This window comes from Geotrypetes seraphini, chromosome 1 (genome assembly GCF_902459505.1).
Source record: "Geotrypetes seraphini chromosome 1, aGeoSer1.1, whole genome shotgun sequence".
Classification (NCBI taxonomy): domain Eukaryota; kingdom Metazoa; phylum Chordata; class Amphibia; order Gymnophiona; family Dermophiidae; genus Geotrypetes; species Geotrypetes seraphini.
This window is the reverse complement of record NC_047084.1, coordinates 121508582-121531419: the sequence shown is the minus strand read 5'-3', so window position 1 is coordinate 121531419 and position 22838 is coordinate 121508582. Positions and strand designations below refer to the sequence as shown.

The following is a 22838-nucleotide window of genomic DNA, read 5'->3' as shown; positions in this document are numbered from 1 at the left end:
GAATCCCCAAACCAACCCCCATCCATAACCCACCCCCCCATCCCAGACCCCTACCCCTCAGGGAATACAAACAAAAGGGCCAACAAAGAAACCCAAGGCTCACATGCTATACCCAAAACAGAAGACCTCAAGAGGGAGAAAAAGAAGGCTCCCCCACCAGAAAGGTTTGCCCTATGATCTCCCAGCAGTAAGAGTTACTCAATATCCTTCCAAACTAGATAGGGATTCCATACCTTATGTTAAATGGGCATGGTATGACGACGGATAGCCGTCAGCTTGGACATAAGATGTAAATATTCCAGGCGGACATGGACTCTACACATATCAGGGAGATTCTTATGTTTCCAACAAGCGGCAATTTCTAGCTGTGCCGCCGAAAACAAGTGCAAAACAAATCTATGTTCTGATTTGGTAAAACCCGGGATTGGGGTATTTAACAAGCCAGGAGATTAGTTACATGAAGGAAAGAATCTCAGAATTGCCACTCCAGGGTTTTTAAAGCCGGCTAATGGTGTAGCTCTACTGATGGAGATATACTAACATCGGTAGAGCTACACCATTAGCCCGACTTTAAAAACCCTGAAGATGCTGCCTTGCAGTTGGCGAAATGGGTTCCCGTTGGACAAAACTAAAGGGGCTATAGCGACAGTTTAATCTATGCTGCTATTTTTGGGACATAAGCTAAAAGATTAGTGCTTCTGTCTTTTCAAATTACCATATGATTGCTATTTGCACAGAGCATTTGCACTTTAATTAGATAAGGGTGAAGTGTGTCTGTAGCTTTTTGCACAATTGAGTTTTTCTACATATGCTGCTTATAAAAGTCAATAGAAAAATCAAATTTACATAAAAAATTAAAAAACTAAAATCTCTATATATAAAAAGAACATAATTTTAAAGTAGTAACTTATTTAAATTATTTTTTGAAGTGTTTTAATCAAACACATTAATAACATGAAGATTTTGGATCTATGAAAGATACTCCTGCCACAATTCCTTAGTTGGATAATTTCATTATGATCCATGGAGTGGCAATTCTGAGATTCTTTCCTTCATGTAACTAATCTCCTGGTTGGTTAACCTTTTTTGAGTACCTTGTTAATTTTGGTTAATCTTTTTTCTTATTTCTTACTGTATTTAACAAGCAGCAAGCCATCAACAAAGGACAATGCTTGCTACTATCATGACCAGCAGCTTGCTAACCCCCTGCCAATAAAGCTTGACAGCAGGACAACACCACCACACATGACAAAAATCACCCCTCTGCCCACAGCCACGCCAACAGAGCGTTGAGCTAGAGTAGTAAATTTGATATAATCTAACTGGGGTGTAATACCAGTGATAATATAATTTATATCATTTTCAATGAAAGCATAAGACACGGAAGTGGCAAAGAAGAATTTATACAAGGAGCGCCATGCCGAAGGAGAAAGTGCCCCCCAGATCCACCTCCCATTGAGTATACAAGCCAAAAGCGCTTGATACAATCACAAAATACCCCCCCAGTACCCAATAATAGGGCCCGTTTCAATTTCGTAGTTCTCAAACATAAATCCCAAAAAGCATGTTTATTAAGGAACAAACGCAATTGGGTATAATAAAAAGAATCCACCGCCAACAATCCAAACTCATCCTGAAAGTAGTCAAAAGAGCGCATATGAGTCGCTAACCACACTTGTCCCAAGGTGCGAAGACCTGCGGAAGTCCACAGTGTGCAGAAGGGCTCCTCACCGCCGTGGAAAAATCTCCATGTCAAACATATAGGTGTCTGGCAGAAATATAATCTATCAGGAAACAGCTGTCGCCACACCTGTAACCAAACACGTAAAATATTATGCAAATAAGGATTAAGAGTGTGGATATAATGCCGTAAAAGGCTTATCGGCGCCCAAGGTAATTTCCATAATGAGATAGTAGGCAAACATTTTTCAGCAATCGGAATCCAAGGCCGATCCAAATAAGAACTCCAGGCCGCAATATCTTGCAATCTAGTTGCCTGATAATAGTTCAAAAGATGAGGCACTCCCATCCCATCCTGAAGTTTCAGTTGATAAAGAATAGAGCGCCGCACCCGCGGCGGACATTTATTCCAAATAAACGCAAACACCTTTCTATTGAGACGCCTAAAAAAAGAGTCCGGCAGAGAGATTGGAAGGGCCATAAAGAGATACAATAACCATGGCAGAACCATCATCTTCACCGCCGCTATCCGATCAGTCCAACTCCCAGCCATCTAAATCCTTATAAAGGCTATTTAATAGGTCTGGAAAATTAGCAGAATACAGCTGGGAGGGGTCAATGGTAAGACAGATCCCCAAATATTTAAGGGAAGACGAGACCCAACGATAGGGAAAATCATGGCGTAACGCCAGTGGCGTACCAAGGCGGGGGGGAGCAGTCCGCACCGGGTGCAGCCTTAGGGGGTTGCACAGCCAGACAGGTCCGGAAAATTCCTGGGCTGCGACGGCACTCAGCGGCATCGGCGCCCCCCCCTCCGCGACAGCACTCAGCAGCATCGGCGCCCCCCCTCCGCGACGGCACTCAGCGGCATCGGCACCCCCCCTGCCCCGCGACAGCACTCAAGTACGGCCTCCTTCTCCCAGCATCAGCAGAATTTCAGATCGGCAACAGGTGCTTAGTCAAAAGCTTCCCCTGACTCAGCTTCCTGTTTCCGCCCAGGCAGTTCAGTCAGGGGAAGCTTTTGACTGAACACTTGTTGCCGATCTGAAGTTCTGCTGATTCCGGGAGAAGGAGGCCGAACTTGAATGCTGTCGCGGGGCAGGGGGGGCACCAATGCCGCTGAGTGCCGTCGCGGAGGGGGGGCTTGCCAATCTTGTTGACAAAATCGGAAAGGTGAGGGAGAAAGATGGGCCTGTGGTAGATGGAGAGATTGAGAGAAGGGGACAGATGATGGAAGTAGGGGAAAGAGAGAGAAGGGGCAGCTGATGGAAGTGGAGAGAAGGGGGAGAGAGAAGAGGGCAGATGATGGAAGTGGGGGGAAAGAGAGAGAAGGGACAGATGATGGAAGTGGGAGGAGAGAAGAGGGCAGATGATTAAAGGAGGGAGGAAGAGAGAGAAGGGGCAGATGATGGAAGTGGAAAGAAGGGGAGAGAGAAGAGGGCAGATGATGGAAGTGGGGGAAAGAGAGAGAAGGGGCAGATGATGGAAGTGGGGAGAGAGAAGAGGGCAGATGATGGAAGTGGGGGAAATAAAGAAGGGGCAGATGATGGAAGTGGAGAAAAGGAAGAGAGAGAAAAGGGCAGAGGATGGAAGGAGGGGATAAATAAAAGGAGGGCACATGATGGGGGAAAAGGATTGAGTTAGGGAAATACTGGAGGGGGTGAGGGAAAGAGGTGACGAGCTGTAGGTAGACAGTAAAAAAGGAAATTGATGAGAGGGTAGTAAGAACGTAATCTAGATGGATGCAGAAAATAAATTGAAATGGAAAATAAGGTAAGAAAGGGATTGCAGAAGAGTGGTGTGGGAGAGGGAAGGAGAGGAGAGAGATGCAAGACCAATGGGGGTGAAAGGAGAGATGGAAGGGGGAGACATACAGTTTCTGGAAGGGGCATAGAAGGAGAGAAGATGCCATATAGGGGCAGAGAGATGGCAGACAGTGGATGGAAGGAAGAGAGTAACGAGAAGATGAGGAAAGCAGAAACCAGAGAAGACAAAGGTAGAACAAAAATTTTCTATTTATTTGTTGCTTTAGGAGACATGTGTCACTGTTTCTGTGGTGTTGCATTGTATGCAGAGCCCAGCTTCTTGCTGGTTCAATTTAACCTTTGTCTATGTATTTCTATTTTATCCCCCCTTTTACAAAACTGTGGAGCGTTTTTTAGCCCCAGCCGTGGTGGTAGCAGCTCTGATGCTCAGAATTCTTTTTTTTTTTTTTTTTTCTTCTCCCCCTTCCTTGTGTTTTTACCCTTTTTATGTTTTTCCAGACCGAGATAATTGTAACTTTCTTTCCTTTTCCCCTTTTGTATCTTGTTTGTTACTAAACCTCATATATAAAGAAACCTTATAAATTTCCAGACTTTTTTACATGTTTTAATAATATTTGTTGTCTAAATTGCTGTTTTAAAATTGTTTTAAGATTGTTTGTTTCTCCATAAGCTGTTTTTAAATTGTTCATCGCTTAGAATATTTTATATAGGCGATTTATCAAATAAACTTGAACTTGAACTTACCACCGTGGCTAAAATCCACACTACAGTTTTGTAAAAGAGGGAGGGGTTAGTTTGTGATGACATATTCCATACTAGGCGAAGGTATTTTCTGTGTTCTGTGTGTTCGAAAGACATGGTTTTCTGTTAGGATTGACAATGTAGGATTGATCTGTACTAGTCTGGCTTGTTTAGTTTTACAATGGGTGTATAGATGTTGTACTGCTCACTTCAGTATGTAAGATACTGCCTTTTCTTAGGTACTCATGTATGTCGTGTGGCTTGTTACTAAAAATCATGTTTTTTGTACAGATAGGGGGGTGCCAAAAAATGATGGGCCCTGGGTGTCACATATGCTAGGTACGCCACTGCATTCTCAGAGAGAACATTAACATTCAGTGTCTCAGATGTAACCAAATTTACCATAAAACCTGAGACATTAAATTCAGGAAAGTTTTATTGAATTTTTCATAATAACATCACATACAGATTCATATGGCATCATATTAGGAATACATAATACAGAATAGAAAGTAGGATAACATCACAATGCCTCATTAGTGACTTGAAGTAGTAAGCAAAGGAAAATAGGGGAGATGAGGGAAGAGAAAAAAAATAGAAAAGAGACAAAAGTATAAGCATAACATGAATGCCTGAGGATAATACTAAAACAAGTTGGTATCATTTCTATGTCATATATAGTACAAGTTACCCTGTCTCTTCAAACAAGAAAGATAACGAGTAAAGTAATAAGCACTGGTATAATCCTACAGCTTAAAAATTTGCAATTGATGTATTAGCAAGAAACCCATCTGATGATGAAATTATCACGTATTGGAATAGGGCAATTTGGCATATTCCAGTAATGGGGCCCACAAAAGTTCAAACTTTTTCAATGAATGAGACCTTTCTGCTGCAACTCGCTCATATTTGACTGTCGTGCAGACCAAGTTCCACCATACCTGATATTCTACTGCCTCCAAATTTTTCCAATTTGAAGGTATGAGCTTTATGGCAATGAGGACTAGTATATATAATAAATTATCAGTATCCTTCGAGAACAGCGTAGAGGATCCATATCTGCCCATGATAAGTATGTTGAATGTCAGTGGTAATGATAATTTAAGGAGAGAGCAGATGTCCGACCATACTTTGTCCCAAAAAATCCGGAGTAGCGGGCATTCAAGTAGCATATGCCTCAAAGTACCTCTCGAAAGGCCACATGACCAGCATTTATCACACTTATTAGAACCCAATTTAGACAACCGACTAGGGGTCCAATACGCTCTGTGTAGTAAAAAGAAGGACGTTTGAAGAAAAGATGCAGCCTTACACACAGATGCCGTACGGGTCCATAAGGAGAGACATGACCAAACTTCTGTAAACAGCTGGAAACTTCCTGCAAAGAGGACTCTGGGTGTTGCAAAAATAAAAGAACGTCATCAGCATAAAGAAGAATTTTATAATCTCTGGGACCCATTGAAATCCATGAGCACGAATGACACAAGCCAAAAGCTCTATAGAGAGAGCGAATAATAGTGGGGAAAGGGCGCACCCCTGTTGAGTACTCCTATGTAATTCCAAAGGAGCCAGGTAAGTCCCATTCACTTTCAGTCTCACTAGCGGGGAAATATATAATGCTCTAACCCAATGTAAAAATCTATCCAAAAACCCCATGTGAGTCATAACCTGAAAAAGAAAATCCCAATGCACCCTATCAAACGCCTTGTCTGAAATGTAGGAAGACCCTCCCTTTGAGCAAACCATAATAGATACAGGGCTGCTTTAATATTATCAAATGTTTGTCTATTCTGAATAAAGCCAGCCTGATCAGCATGGACTAATTTAGGAATTACCAATTGCAATCTAGTAGCTAACACTTTCGTAAAGATTTTATAATCAGTGTTCAGCAAAGAGATGGGGCGGTAAGAACTACGACAATCGGAGGGTTTTCCAGGCTTGGGAATCAACTCGACCGCAGCCATCCTCCAAGTACCATATTTTCATGTAGATAATGCGCACCCGTGTAAAACGCGCACACGGGTATAGCGCGCAGGAAACCGACATATATGTAAAAAAAATTTTTATATAACGCGCACACCCGTATACCGCGCATGCTGCCCCGACTCTCCTTTCGCCCGCCCCGACTCTACTCTGGCCACCCCGACTCTCCTTTTCCCCGCCCCGACTCTCCTCTCCCCCTTGAAGTCCTGTCCCCACCTGAAAGCCTGATGCCCCCCCCCAACGTCCGATTCACCCCCCTGCAGGACCGCTCGCACCCCCACCCTGAAGGACCGCTCACCCGCACCCCGAAGGACCGCACGCATGCACTCCCACCCGCACGCGCACCCCCACCCTGAAGGACCGCTCGCACCCCCACAGCCTCCCGACCTCCCACCCTCATCATGTAGAAGCTCCTACCGGTGTCCTGCTGCTTCCTCTTGGCGGTCCCGGCCCTTCTGTGAGCCCTGCGTCTGCGCTGCTTCATCTTCCGGCGGTCCCGCCCTTTCTCTGACGTCAGAGAAAGGGTGGGACCGCCGGAAGACGAAGCAGCGCAGACGCAGGGCTCACAGAAGGGCCGGGACCGCCAAGAGGAAGCAGCAGGACACTGGTAGGAGCTTCTACATGATGAGGGGGGGGGGGTCGGGAGGCTGTGGGGGTGCGAGCAGTCCTTCAGGGTGGGGGTGCGGGTGGGAGTGCGTGCGAGTGGTCCTTCGGGGTGGGAGTGCGGGTGCGTGCGAGCGGTCCTTCGGGGTGGGGGTGCGAGCGGTCCTGCGGGGGGGTGAATCGGATGTCGGGTGGGGGGGGGAACTATGTAAAAAAGAATTTGTAAAACGCGCTCACGCGTATAACGCGCAAGGTTATGCACGCGTTACATGCGTGAAAATACGGTACTCAGCAGAGGTGCCCCTGAATTCAGGGTCGCAAACACTCACTCCAACAAAGTAGCAAATAGATGATGAAAAACTTTATAAAATTTATTGGTGTAACCATCCAACCCTGGAGCTGTATGCAAAGGCAAGTCCTTAATAACATCTAGAATTTCCTGCTGAGTGATGGGGCTAGAGAGTGAACCCAATTCCCCTTTGGATAAAGTAGGTAAGGAAAACGAAGAGAGATAAGTCTCCAAGTCAGAGTTATCAGCACTCAACTGGGCCTGATATAAATCTGCATAATAATCCTGAAACGCGTCCCCAATGTAAGCAGCTGACCAACAGTCTCACCCATCTGGTGTTACAATCCGAGAAATATAATTCTGTGTCCTGCTTTCTCAACTTGTTTGCCAATAAATGGCTAGCCTTATTATTGAACTCAAAATGCTCTTGCCGCATCAATTCCAAATCCGCGAGAGCATTACGAATATCACAAAGTTGAATTCTAAGGTGATCAGTGTCATGGGAAGCCCTCGCAGCATGCTCTAGATCATACAGCTGTCAGCGTAATTGCTGTTCCTGAGTTTTATGGAGGTATGCCTTTAAAGAGATAAGTTTACCCCTCAAGACAACTTTCAGGCCCTCACATAACAAACAGGGATCGATATTATCAATGTCATTAAACTCCAAATATTCCATAATGGAATTCGCTATCACCTCCCCATGAGCCAGGTCAGCGAACAAAGACTATTGGAAAGCGCCAAGGGCACCACAGTGGACGCGGCATCAGGCTCTGCAAAGAAACCAGCACCGGCATATGATCTGAAAGTGTGCTAGATGGGATAGAGCAGGAGCACACACGGGACAACCATATCTGATCACCCAACCAAAAATCAATCTGTGAGGCAGAAGTTCGAAGTGGAGTATAAAAGATATAGTCCCGCTCTTTAGGATAGGAGTTCCTCCACAAGTCCACCAAACCCCACCTGGAAATCAAGGTAAGGAGATATTCCCGCTCTCTATGGACAGAGGGACCCTGTATGGTGGTGTTGTCCAAGGCCGCATCCACTGACATATTAAAGTGTCCCCCAATCAACAGGGGACCTTCTGCAGAGCAACCCAGCAATGCACTTACTCTATCAAAAAAGGCACCTTGCCCTACATTCGGGGCATAAATATTCATCAAAGTAAAAACCTGTGAGCCCACCCGTACAACAAGCAACAGTAAATAGCACCCCTCAGGGTCACGAATAACATTATAAAACTCCCCAGGAAAAGAAGAGGCTAACAAAATGCCCACACCCCGTGTTTTCTTATCCTCCTGCACATTAGAAGCAAAATACATGGTGGGAAATCTAGGATTATGCATAAGATTTTCATGTTTAGATAACAAGTGTGTTTCCTGAAGAATACTACAGTGGCACATAAGTGCCGCAATTCTCTATGCAATAAATGGCGCTTATTAGGAATATTCAAACCCCGAACATTTAAAGTCACACAGCATAGCTGAAATCCCTCCCCATCACCAGGAGACCCCATAGCATAAACCCTTTAAGCCAGCTGAAAATCCCCAACATACTAGCTGGGTCCCCTCCCAACAACCATAAAGAAAAACAGAGCCCCAAAACAAAGAATAACAGAACCTGAGGGCCATTGGACCACCCACCCACCTGCCAAACCCACTTCCCCCCCCCCCCTATCAACATCATACTGGAAAATACCATCCCCAGGTGGATAATCCCAGAAAAAGGGGGGAAGCCCTGAGAACCCATACTCCTCACCAGCCAATGTAACAACCCTCCACCCACCATGCCCAAAGAACAGCCTGCCCAGCACACTATCTCAACAGACCGCCCAACCCCAACATAGAGCAGCGGGAAATCTCTCCCCAGAACAACCAATGGAGAATGAAAATTCAGCCAATAAGTCCTTCAGGAGGCCTGCCCTCAGATTGGACACGATCGGAAGCTTGGCGGATAGGACGACCTCGGCCTCAGGTGGAATGCTGCCATCGGGACAATGGTTTCCACTGTCCCAAAAGATGATGAGCACAGATGCCACTCAAAGTGGCGGCCTCCGCAACCCAAAAACCACTTCCGGGAAAATCTGGATAGTGTCCTCCAGTAAGCGCACCGTTTTCAAAGCACCCTCCATATGAAACAATAGTGCAAAGGGGTGTCGCCAATGATAACAAATCGCCTTCTCTCTCAAGTATTTCAAGACAGGCTTTAACTCCACTCTATGGCGTAAAGTAACCAAGGTCTTGAAAATACAATTTTAGCCTAGCTTTAACCATGATCGCCTCCTTTATTTTAAAATCTTGAAAACAGGCAATTATATCTCGCGGCCTGGTAGCGCACGGTGCTTACATAGCTCTATGTGCTCTTTCCAGGTGGATGTCCCTCCAGTGCTATGACCCGACAGCATCCGACAGCAGTTGGCTTGAAATCCGCTGGACCACCCCTGCACAGTCCATATAATCTGCAGATTCAGGAAGGCCATGAATACGAATGTTGGACCACCGGCTACGATTCTCCAGATCCTCTATCTTGTCAAGCAAATAAAGCTGAGTCTGTTGAAAGTCCGTCTGCTGCGTTGCCATACAGGTTAGGTCCACCTGCTGCTCTTCAATATGGCCCTCAGAGGCATCCACTCGCTGCCCCAACGCTGAAATCTCCCCTCGGAGGTCAGTCGCCAAAGCTGTGAGCTCTGCCCAAACCGCTTTATGATCCGTCCCGATCTCTAACAACATGCCTCGGAGTTCCGCCATAGTGTCCTCCAAAGGCAGAGAAGCCAGCGCAGCGGAAGACTATGAAGGCGACTCCAGGGTCGGGCCTGCAAGGGGCAGAACTGCAGCAGACTTCGGGCGATCTCCCGCCCGAGTCTCATAAACAAAATCTTTTATCGTCCGCTTACCCGATTGAGCCATCCAAGGTCTGGGGAGATGCACCACACCAATGCAAAGGGTAGGCAGCATAATTGCTCACAGGAACAGTGGATAGTGCATAAAAAACACGCGAAAAAGCAGGTGAAGAGCATGGAGCTCGAAGATCATGTGGCCATCTGGATGATGATGTCAGCGTGCCTCCTAGGCCTAGTTTTCATTAGCATAAATGCTTGCTCCTAAACAATAGTCAAGTGGACAGGCACTATGCATGATTCTATAAAACTTGCTCAATTCTGGAAGCAGTTTATAGAATAGCGTTAAGTGCTGAATTTTTGGGGCAACATATATATAATTTACTTCTATATATAGAAACCTTCCCCGACCCCGCTCCCCAACAAAATTCAGCACTAAAACTTCTTTCTGTTACACATAGAATCACTTTCAAATTACTTTCCATTGTCTATAAAAATAATTAATAGTAGTTTTCCTTCCTAGCTCTTCCATCATCTGACCCTATACCAACCAATCAGATGGTTATGTTCTTCTCAACTTGACCAGTTATATATTCCCTCCCTATGTCCAGTCTGCTATGATTCAACTCATTGAAAGATCTTCAGTATTATAGAGCCCACTCTCTGAAATTCGCTTCCCTTAGGTATCAGAGCAAAACATTTGTATTCGAAATTCCATATAGCTTTAAAAACCTAAAAATGCCTTCTGTGTTCAATTTAGTTCTCTCTCAGTACTGGGGTACTTTTGATGGACAGCATATTTACAATGTTAAAATAATTCTTTCATGAAGTGGAGTTCCACCTTTTAAATACCTATATGCAATTTGAGTTCACTTGAATGGTTATAGCCCTTGGGTGGTATATCGATTTTAATGAAACTTGATATTCAGCAATACTTAGCCAGCCAGTAACAGCTCCTGGCCAGCTAAATACCGCTATCTGCTGATATTCAGCAGGAGATAGCTGCTGGCTATGTCACATGAAATTGCGTACTGGTAAGCCTCACTTCAGTGCCAGGCAAAATGGTAGAAATGATTATAAAAAATAAAATTGTGGAACACATAGACAAACATGATTTAATGAGACGGAGTCAGCATGGGTTCAGCCGAGGGAGATTTTGCCTCACAAATTTGCGTAACTTCTTTGAAGGTGTGAATAAACATGTGGATAAAGGGGAGCCGGTTGATATAGTGCAGTGGTCTCATACTCAAACACTTTGCACGGCCACATTTTAGATTTGTAGGTATTTGGAGGGCCTCAGAAAAAATAGTTAATGTTTTATTAAAGAAACTAGTGTTTTAGCCCGTTACATTAATGGGTACTAGTAAAGCCTCCTTCCCTCACATGTCCCCTATTTTCAGCTCCAGCTCCAAACCCATTTTTACACCCTCCCCCCAGCCCCCTTCTCCCATCTGTTCCCTTTCAGCCCGAGCCCCCTTTTCTCACCAGCAGCATTTCCCTCCCCACTCCACTTCCCTGTCCAGCAGCACCTCTTCCCTGCTTCCCCTGTCCCTCTTCCCTGCTCCCCCGGTCTAGTAGCAACTCTTCCCTTACCTGTTTCCCCGGTCCTCGTAGGCCGTTCTGCCCCCTCGGAAGTACGTTCCTTCTGACGCGATCGCGTATGTCAGAGGAAACATTCTACTGGCTCACAAACTTTTAAAAATGCACACAGTGACGACATGAGGCTGCTGGAGAAGCTGAAACCCTCCCCCCCCCCAGTGACTTAACGGTAGACTCACCCTCAAACTGCCGAGAAGCCCAAATCTCTATCATTAGAAAGCCCTCCTCCCGGCAGCCACCGCTCCGCACCACCTTTCATGCGTCTTAGCGCACATGCGCAATCTGCCGTCCACAGCCCGACAGATCAGGGATCAGGGAGCACGATGGTAAGAGTGCGCATGCAGGACCAAGCGGAGACCGATGATGTAGAAGCTAAGTGGTTAACACTGAAATCAACCATACATGAAGCAACTAGCCGCTTCATAAAATCAGTAAATAAACGACAAAGAAACAATAAACCCCAATGGTTCACCGCAGAGATCTCGCACCTCATTAAGGAGAAGAAAAAAGCGTTTCTCTCCTACAAGCGCACGGAGAAAAGAGAGGCAAAAGTAGAATATAGGACCAGGTCTACTGCGGTCAAAATGGCAGTTAGGGAGGCAAAACTTCGAGTGGAAGAAATTCTGGCATAAAACATTAAAAAGGGGGACAAATCCTTCTTCAGGTATATTAGTGACAGAAAAAGGAACACAGGCCTTAGAAGACCGGACGGAAGTTATGTGGAAGCAGATTCCGATAAAGCCGAACTACTGAATGAATACTTCTGCTCAGTCTTCACCTGTGAGGTACCGGGACACGGTCCCCAGTTGAAGGCAACACAAAGCACAGAAGACCCGTTTCAGAATTTTGAGTTCACACCAGGTGAAGTTTACAGTGAACTGGCAAGACTCAAGGTGAACAAAGCCATGGGACCAGACAATTTGCACCCAAGAATGCTCAGAGAATTGAGCGATGTCCTGGCGAAACCGTTGGCTGAGCTATTCAATCTCTCCCTAAGTAAGGGGAAAGTTCCCCTGGACTGGAAATTAGCTAATGTCGTTCCTCTGCATAAAAAGGGTTGCAGGGCAGAGGCTGCGAATTATAGACCGGTGAGTCTCACATCAATAGTGTGCAAACTCATGGAAACACTAATTAAAAGCAAATTGGACACGATCTTGAATGAAGGGAATCTTCGGGATCCCAGTCAGCATGGATTCACCAAGGGTAGGTCCTGCCAATCCAATCTCATCAGCTTCTTTGACTGGGTAACAAGAAAGTTGGACTTGGGAGAGTCTTTGGACGTCGTGTACCTGGACTTCAGGAAAGCTTTTGACAGTGTCCCACACCGCAGGCTGCTAAGCAAGATGGAATCGATGGGGTTAGGAGAGACACTAACTGCATGGGTCAATGATTGGCTGAGTGGCAGACTTCAGAGGGTGGTGGTTAATGGTACCCTCTCTAAAACATCGGAGGTGACCAGTGGAGTGCCGCAGGGCTCGGTCCTGGGTCCACTCCTTTTCAACATATTCATAGGGGATCTGACTCAAGGGCTTCAAGGTAAAATAACACTATTCGCCGATGACGCCAAACTATGTAATATAGTAAGTGAATGCAGTTTACAGAATTATATGGCGCAGAACCTGCTTACATTGGAAAGTTGGTCCTCAACCTGGCAGCTAGGCTTCAATGCTAAGAAATGTAAGGTCATGCACCTCGGAAGCGGAAATCCATGCAGGACGTACTTCTTGAACGGAGAAACTTTAACTAGGACTTCAGCAGAAGGAGATTTAGGAGTAATCATCAGTGCAGACATGAAAACTGCCAATCAAGTGGAGAAGGCTTCATCTAAGGCAAGGCAGATATTGGGTTGTATCAATAGAAGTTTCGTCAGCCGAAAGCCTGAAGTCATAATGCCGTTGTACAGGGCCATGGTGAGACCTCATCTGGAGTACTGTGTGCAATTCTGGAGGCCACATTACAGTAAAGATGTGCGCAGAATTGAATCGGTTCAACGGACGGCCACCAGGATGATCTCGGGGCTCAAGGGTCTCTCGTACGAAGAGAGACTGAACAAATTGCAGCTCTACACTCTTGAGGAACGTAGGAAGAGGGGAGACATGATCAAAACATTTAAGTACCTCACGGGACGTGTCGAAGTGGAAGATGATATTTTCTTTCTCAAGGGACCTTCGGCCACAAGAGGGCACCCGCTCAAACTCAGGGGCGGAAAATTTCATGGCGACACCAGAAAGTATTTCTTCATAGAGAGAGTGGTTGATCATTGGAACAAGCTTCCAGTGCAGGTGATCGAGGCAGACAGTGTGCCAGACTTTAAGAATAAATGGGATACCCATGTGGGATCCCTACGAGGGTCAAGATAAGGAAATTGGGTCATTAGGGCATAGACAGGGGGTGGGTATGAAGAGTGGGCAGACTTGATGGGCTGTAGCCCTTTTCTGCCGTCATCTTCTATGTTTCTATGTTTCTATGTGCGCTTTAGCATTTTATTATAGTAGATGACAATTTTGCATGAGGTAAAACTCTTTATAGTTTATAAATCTTTCCTTTTGATTAAGTCTTAATAATATTGTGATTTATAGCTAAAGAGGTATATGATCAAGAAACTTTTGTTTTACTTTTGTGATTATGATAAACATACCGAGGGACTCAAAATAGTACTTGGTGGGCTGCATGTGCTCCCCGGGCCGCGAGTTTGAAACCACTTATATAGTATATCTAGATTTTCAGAAAGCTTTTGATAAAGTTCCTCACGTGAGGCTCCTGAGAAAATTAAAGTGTCATGGGATAGGCAGCAAAGTTCAGCTATGGATTAGGAATTGGTTATCAAATAGAAAACAGAGGGTAGGGTTAAATAGTCATTTTTCTCAATGGAGGAGAGTAAACAGTGGAGTACTGGGACCAGTGCTATTTAACTTATTTATAAATGATCTGGAAATTAGAACGATTAGTGAGGTGATTAAATTTGCAGATGACACTAAACCGTTCAAATTTGTTAAAACGCATGCGGATTGTGAAAAATTGCAGGCGGACCTTAGGAAATTGGAAGACTGGGCGTCCAAGTGGAGATGAAATTTAATGTGGACAAATGCAAAGTGATGCACATTGGGAAGAATAACCTGCATCACAGTTACTGGATGCTAGGGTCCACCTTGGGAGTTAGCGCCCAAGAAAAGGATCTGGGTATCATTGTAGACAATACAAAAAAACTTTCCGCCCAGTGTGTGGTGGTGGCCAAAAAAGCAAACAGGATGCTGGAAATTATTAAAAAAGAGATGGTTAACAAGACTAAGAATGTCATAATTCCCCTGTATCTCTCCATGGTGTGACCTCATTTGGAATATTTCGTTCAATTCTGGTCTCCTTATCTCAAGAAAGATATAGTGGCGCTAGAAAAGGTTCAAAGAAGAGGGACCAAGATGGTAAAGGGGATGGTCTCGTATGAGGAAAGAGTAAAATGGTTTGGGCTCTTCAGTCTGGAAAAGAGACAGCTGAGGGGGAGATATGATTGAAGTCTGCAAAATCCTGAGTGGAGTAGAATGGGTACAAGTGGATCGATTTTTTTGCTCCGTCAAAAATTACAAAGACTAGGGTACACGTGATGAAGTTACACGAAAATACTTTTAAAACCAATAGGAGGAAATTTTTTTTCACTCAGAGAATAGTTAAGCTCTGGAACACGTTGCCAGAGGATGTGGTAAGAGCCGAGAGCGTAGCTGGTTTTAAGAAAGGTTTGGACATTATTCTTGTATTTATATTCATCTGTTATTGTATATTTATATATTGTATATTATTTTATTCAATAAAAATGATTTAAAGTTAAGAAAGGTTTGGACAAGTTCCTGGAAGAAAAAGCCATAGTCTGTTATTGAGAAAGATATGGGGGAAGCCACTGCTTGCCCTGGATCGGTAGCATGGAATGTTGCTACTCCTTGGGTTTTGGCCAGGTACTAATGACCTGGATTGACCACTGTGAGAACGGGCTACTGGGCTTGATGGACCATTGGTCTGACCCATTAAGACTATTCATATGTTCTTATGACATAGCTGGTCACTGCCATTATTCAGGAACTGACTCAGTCAAAAATCACTGTAGGGGTAATAAACTCAACTAATTCACTGTTGAGTGACTAAAGGTACAACTACAAATCTTGAAGGAAGTCACTCCATTAAGGTCAAAAATGAATTCAACCCAGATTTAATTTGTTTGCATATCTAGTAGAACTCTGCTTAGAGACGTGAAGGCTGAAACTCCGCCTCACCACCCAATCATCACAGTGTTCAATGCAATTTCAAACCAGTACTCATGGTAGTTCATTATGTTATCACTAGCTACTCGAGCTATAAAGGAACGTCACTTTTTATATAACTTGAAAATAATTTAAAAATACTGAGACCTTTTCCGGTTCTGCTGTGTTTGTGACCTACATTCACCCCGATGTACTTCACTTCCTGAATCCAAAAGAGCTGTGAAACGTACTTTCAGAAGAAAACAGTTAGACTTCACCTCCAGTTTAAACTGTATTTAAACTTAATGTTGGTTCCCTGAAGCAGTACTGAAATGTGGCACGTCGGAACCAGTAAAAAGTCTAAGTTAAGTCTCAGTATTTTCAATATATTTTCAGCATAAAATCTGTACTTGGGTCTGGGTTGGAAACAGGATACTGGGCTTGATGGACCTTCAGTCTGTCCCAGTATGGCAACTCTTATGTTCTTATGAGCACTGTGATGACAAGGAGCCTCAGATTAGAACAGCCTCTCCGAAGGAATAACACTTCAACCAGCAAAGATCAAGTTTACATAGTTCAGACCTCCTGGGGCCTTTTAGTGAAAGAGCATTGTTTAGCATGCAGCAGAGGTCTGAACTATAAAATAAAAACATAAGAATTGCCATTGCTGGGTCAGACCAGTGGTCCATCGTGCCCAGCAGTCCGCTCACGCGGCAGCCCTCAGGTCAAAGACCAGTGCTCTAAATGAGTCCAGCCTCACCTGCGTATGTTCCAGTTTATCAGAAACTACTGATGCATGCTATTTAGTCAAAATTCAGACCCGTGCCGAGTCAATAAAAAGCCACTTTAAATTACTTTTGGAATCATCTTCACTGTTATGTTTTCTCTTGACCGTGAATCGTTTTCCATCTGTTTTAGGACTCATCCAGTTTATTGAAAAAGACAGTTTGAATTAAAAAAAATACAAATTCTGTTAACTAGTTTCCATAGTTTTAAACTTGAGCTTTTTGCCAGAGGTAGAAAATTGATCGTCATAGCCTACAACATTAACAGATAGCCTCTATTCAGTCCTCCCAGGCCCTCTCCCCCAGCTACCTTTTCTGATCTGTTCGTGATCCCCTTCTTAATCATTCCTAGCATTGTTTGCCCTTTTCGCCACCACCGCTCTGCCAATTGTAAAAAAATAAAATAAAATTGCATCCAATACTTAGCCCATTCTCCAGATCTGAGTCCTCTACTGGATTTAGAGGAGCCCTTAGAACATAAGAACATAAGAATTTGCCTCCGCTGGGTCAGACCAGAGGTCCATCGCGCCCAGCAATCCGCACCCGCGGCGGCCCATCAGGTCCATGACCTGTCATGTTATCTTGATTTAGCCCTATTGCCCCCTTGTTTTTATCTATACTTTTTCCATACTCTTATCTACCCTTATCTGTATCCCTCAATCCCCCTATCCTTCAGGAATCCATCCAATCCCTCTTTGAATCCCCATAGCGTACTCTGCCCGACCACTTCCTCCGGGAGCGTGTTCCATGTGTCCACAACCCTCTGTGTGAAGAAGAACCTCCTGGCATTTGTTCTAAACTTCTCCCCTTCCAGTTTCTCTGAGTGCCCTCTTGTGCCTGTGGTTCCCCGTAGTTTGAAGAATCTATCCTTGTCTACCTTCTCCATGCCCTTCATGATCTTGAAAGTTTCTATCATGTCCCCCCTAAGCCTCCTCTTTTCCAGGGAGAAGAACCCCAGCTTGTCCAGCCTGTCAGCGTATGAACAGTCCTCCATACCATTTATCATTTTCGTAGCTCTTCTCTGGACCTTCTCAAGTATCGCCATGTCTTTCTTGAGGTACGGTGACCAATATTGGACGCAGTACTCTAGATGTGGGCACACCATTGCACGATACAGTGGCATGATGACTTCCTTCGTCCTGGTTGTAATTCCCTTCTTAATGATGCCCAGCATTCTGTTAGCTTTCTTCGAGGCCGCTGCACATTGCGCTGATGATTTCATGGTTGTATCCACTAGCACACCCAAGTCTTTTTCAAGATTACTCTCCCCCAGCAATGTTCCCCCCATTTTGTAGCTGTACCTCGGGTTCCTTTTCCCTATATGCATGACCTTACATTTTTCTATGTTAAAGCACATTTGCCATTTGTTTGCCCACTCTTCCAGTTGCTTAGGTCCCTTTGCAGGTCTTCGCACTCCTTTGTGTTCCTAACTCTGCTGCAGAGTTTGGTGTCATCAGCAAATTTTATAACTTCACACCTCGTCCCCGTTTCCAAGTCATTGATAAATATATTGAACAGCAGTGATCCCAGCACTGACCCCTGCGGAACACCGCTTGTGACCCTCTGCCAGTCGGAGTATTGGCCCTTCACTCCAACCCTTTGTTTTCTGTCAGCCAACCAGTGCCTGATCCATCTGTGTACATCCCCTCCCACTCCGTGGTTCGAAAATTTCTTAAGTAGCCGTTCAAGGGGGACCTTATCAAAGGCCTTTTGGAAGTCGAGATAAATGATATCTATGGATTCCCCTTTGTCCAACTGGCTGTTTATCCCTTCAAAGAAGTGCAGTAGGTTTGTTTGGCACGATTTTACCTTGCAGAAGCCATGTTGGCTTGGTTTCAGCTGTCCATTTCTTTCTATGTGTTCACAGATGCTATCCTTTATTAATGCTTCCATCATCTTGCCCGGAATCGAAGTCAAGCTCACCGGTCTGTAGTTCCCCGGGTCACCCCTCGATCCCTTTTTAAACATAGGTGTGACATTCGCTAGCTTCCAGTCCTCCGGTACCTTCCCAGTGCTTAAGGATAGATTACAGATTTGTCGGAGTGTGTCCGCTATTTCCTTCCTCAGTTCTTTTAGTACCCTTGGGTGGATTCCGTCCGGACCCGGTGATTTGTCACTTTTCAATCTGTCTATCTGTCGGAGGACATCCTCATAGCTTACCTCTAAGGTCTCCAGTTTTTCATCCTGATCCCCACTTATGGTCTCCTCGGGTTCCGGTACATTGGAGGTGTCCTCACTTGTGAAGACCGACGAGAAGAACCGGTTTAGCCTATCGGCTACCTCTTTTTCCTCTTTAACCACTCCCTTTCTGTCTCCATCATCTAACGGACCCACCTCCTCCCTCGCTGGTTGCTTCCCTTTCACGTATCTGAAGAACGCTTTGAAGTTCCTTGCTTCCCCAGCAAGCTTCTCTTCGTATTGTCTCTTAGCTTTTCTAACCACTCGGTGACATTCCTTTTGGTGTTTTTTGTGTTCCTTCCGGTTTTCCTCAGTTTGGTCCCTTTTCCATTTTCGGAAGGACACTTTCTTGTCACCTATCGCCTTCTTTACTTCTTTTGTTGTCCATACCGGGTCTTTTATTCGATTTTTTTTGCACCCCTTCCTAAACCTGGGGATGTACAGGTTTTGTGCTTCTTGCACCGTGTCCCTGAGAAGGGACCATGCTTCCTCTATGGTCCCCATCTTTCTAGAGCTGTTGCTGAGTTTCTTTTTCACCATTTTCCTCATAGCATCATAGTTCCCTTTCCTGAAGTTGAGTGCTGTCGATGTGGTTCTCTTCTCCCTTGAGGTTCCTACTTCTAATTTATACCGGATCATGTTGTGATCACTGTTGCCTAGTGGCCCTACTACTTCCACCTCCTTTGCAGGTCCCCCTATTCCGTTGAGGATTAGGTCGAGAGTGGCGTCCCCTCGCGTTGGTTCCTTGACTAGCTGTTCCATGAAGCAGTCCCTCACAGCCTCTAGGAATTCCTCTTCCCTTGTGCAGTTGGAGTGACCAATACTCCAGTCGATCCCCGGGTAGTTGAAGTCCCCCATCACCATCACAATTCCGCTTTTGCATTCCCGTCTCAATTCTGCTTCCAGGTCATGGAGGTGTGCTTCTGGTTTTCCAGGTGGGCGATAGTACAGTCCCACTTTTGTGTCAGCTCCATTTTTCCCTGTTAATTTGACCCATAGTGATTCCAATCCTTCAGCCTTTGCTGCCGTATCCATCCTGGCCAAGTGGATAGAGTCCCTTACATATAGTGCTATTCCTCCACCCTTCTTGCAAGTCCTGTCTCTCCTGTAGAGTTTGTACCCTGGCAGTACCATGTCCCATTCGTTGTCCTCTGGCCACCATGTTTCTGTGATTCCAATTATGTCTAGGTCCTCTCTTTTAGCCATGATCTCCAGTTCTCCCATTTTGGTCCTTAGGCTCCTTGCATTGGCGTATAGGCAATTTAAGTCCCGGTTCTTTTTTACTCCTGTTACTTTTTCTTGTGATTTGTTTCTCTTGCTGTCCCCCTCCCGGGCTGCCATCCCCTGAAATTTGCTTTGATCCTCCTCTCCTTGTGGTGCGTCTTTTTTGTCCTGTAGTTGGCTTTCAGGTTCTTCCCAACATTTTTCAAGCTCCTGCTGTTTCCTCTTCTTTTTGATCTCTAGTTTCACTTGGTCCCTTGACCCCTGTAGTTTGACTTTGACCTCTTCCCCGTATTTTTCCTGTTCAGTATCTTTATTGGATACTCTTGTCCGAAGCGTAAACATCAGGTCAGCTGTCGACTTTCCCCTTCTCCTCAGTTTAAAGCCTTCTCTATTTCTCTCTCGACGTTGTTTGCCAGCAGTCTTGTCCCTGCTGCGCTCAGGTGTAGTCCGTCCCTCCTGTAGAGCTTGCTCTTTCCCCAGAAGGTTGTCCAGTTTCTTATGAAGTGGAAGCCTTCCTCTTCGCACCATCTCCTCAGCCATGCATTTATTGCTTGTAGCTCGGCCTGCCTCTTCGCATCCGCCCTTGGTACTGGCAGGATCTCTGAGAAAGCTATCTTCCGCGTCCTCAGCTTTAGTTTCCTTCCCAGGATCCTGAACTGGTCAGTTAGTGCAGTCCTGCTGTAGTGTCTTCTGTTGACATCATTGGTCCCAATGTGGATTATCACCGCTGTCTCTTCCGTCTCAGCTCCATCCAGGATCCTCTCGATTCTGTCGGTGATGTCCTTCGTTCTTGCCCCTGGGAGACATGTCACCAGCCGGTCCTCTCTTCCTCCTGCCACATGACTGTCCACTTCTCTCAGGATTGAGTCTCCTACTTTCACCCCCTCCCGCCATCTATTGGTTCCCAATGTAGCCCTCAGGCCAAGTGCATTGCCCACCATTGTAACAGATGGAGGCAGATGCTAGCCATGTTACATGAGATGCCTGTATGGGGTGGTCCAGTTGAGTCAGATTGCTTATTGAGCTTTCTGCAGTCTCTAAAGGTGCTATACGCTTCAGCATTCCTCAAACTCTTCTTCTCTGACTTCCTTCCTCGTTTATCTTGCAGCTGGCAGCTCACACTCAGGAGGCTCTGGATGAATCTGCACAGATGATGAAGGAGGCTGTGGAGGACCTGACAGCCACTCTGAATGAGGCAGCCAGTGCTGCTGGTGTTGTGGGGGGAATGGTAGACTCTATCACGCAAGCCATCAACAAGGTAAGAAGCAGCGCCTTTGCCTCTCATCCTACCTTAGTCCCTCAGTGGTCATCGGGCAAAAAAAGGTAAGGGCTGTGGCTTCTCATACATCTAGATTTTCTCAGCAGGCACGCTGAGAAAGAGAGAGAGGCAAGGTGAGTACAACGGCTTCCTGGAATCCAAAGTGTAGGGAATCCAGCCTCTGCAGTACTAAGAGCCTTAGTTACGTTCACTGAATGTGGTTTTGTGATGCTTTCTGCTTTTCTTATGCAGCTGGATGAAGGACCAGTAGGTGAACCAGAGGGAACTTTTGTTGATTACCAGACCACTATGGTGAAGACAGCCAAGGCCATTGCTGTGACTGTCCAGGAGATGGTAAGTACCACAGTTTTCACTGGGCAGTTTTTTCCTCTTCACTTAATCCTCCACCGCCCCAGGTTTATTGGACAGATAGGGCAAATGCTTGAAGTACCTGGATGTAAACCGCTTTCCTACAGGGCGCGCGGTCCCTCAGTTTTTTTGTTTCCGCGGAGCTAAGAAGACGCGTTTGCCGATCGTTTAACTTTTCTTGCCTTCTCGCTCTCGCAGTTTTCTGACTTCCAGTCAGTTTTCCCCCCCTTTTTTCTTTAGTATTGTTTTCTTTAAAAAAAAAAGAAATCTCTTTTTAAAATTTAGCTCTCTTCAAGTTTGACTCAGTGGGGCCTACTCGTTTACTTAAGCCTCCGATCTTAAGTTCCCTCGGCTGTTGTTTTCCCTCCATGTCAAGTGTTTGACTGAGTTTTATCTAGCAAAGTTGTGTTCCAGCTTCTTTAATCCTTTTAAAGCCACTGCAACATCTTCAATTTTCTTATTAAAAAAAACAATTTTTGACTTCCCTGCACCGGGGGTGTGGGGTCAAAGTTTCGACGTCGGAGGATTCAGCGGTATCATAGTTTTTCAGCATATCGACTCTGATGCCGTTCTTGGCAACATCGCACTTCTCGACACCAGCAATATTGCCTGCCTGTTGAGTGAGTGGACTTCCCTCTTGGGACTCAGGTCACATTACCATTGAGTCAAGTCATGCTGACCTTGAACTAGTCCTGTAAGCGCCCGCTCCCAAAATTGAGGAGTGGCTGATTAGGCCTCATTCTCATGGGACCGGAGCATGATACTGTGGGTACCGGTAACAATGCCAATGGTACCGGTGTTTGTATATGTCCCATGCCTGTCAGAAGTGCCTTGTCTTTGATCATCCAGACCTCGACACTGATGGTACCGGCGATAAAACAAATGTACCAGTGTTTTTTCCTTCAGTCCCAAAACTTGAGCTACCCTGCTACTTTTGATGCAGTCCTATGTGACCGGTCCCGATCTGGGGCTCGACGTCGACTTCATCTGTATGGGACGGGTCAGCGGTACCGATGATACTGATGAACAGTCTATGGTACCAGTGTTTTTCTTCGCAACTGGGACTCAGCTTCACCATACTGTTTTCATGAAGTTTCTTCACCACCCGGTTCCGACCTCATCCTTATGGTACAGAAATGTGACACTCCTGGTACCGAACAATAAACTAGCAGTACCGGTGCTCTCCCTTAAGCAACAGATTGATAACTTGCTATGGGAAGAATTGGGTGTGGTTTTTTTCCTGTATCCACTCAGTGTCTGCACAGCAGCGGTACCGGTATTTACCCTAACACAACAGACAC

At 45.4% G+C, this 22838-nt stretch overlaps 1 protein-coding gene across 2 annotated transcripts in view; it reads left to right on the top strand.

The window, feature by feature from the left end:
• TLN1 (talin 1) overlaps positions 1–22838 on the top strand; it is a 690102-nt gene that overhangs the window by 530326 nt on the left and 136938 nt on the right. For both annotated transcript variants that reach the window (XM_033937496.1, XM_033937486.1), the window contains 2 exons: positions 21019–21168; positions 21421–21522. In XM_033937496.1, the coding sequence (XP_033793387.1) occupies positions 21019–21168; positions 21421–21522 (252 nt within the window). The remainder of the gene's footprint in view (positions 1–21018; positions 21169–21420; positions 21523–22838) is intronic.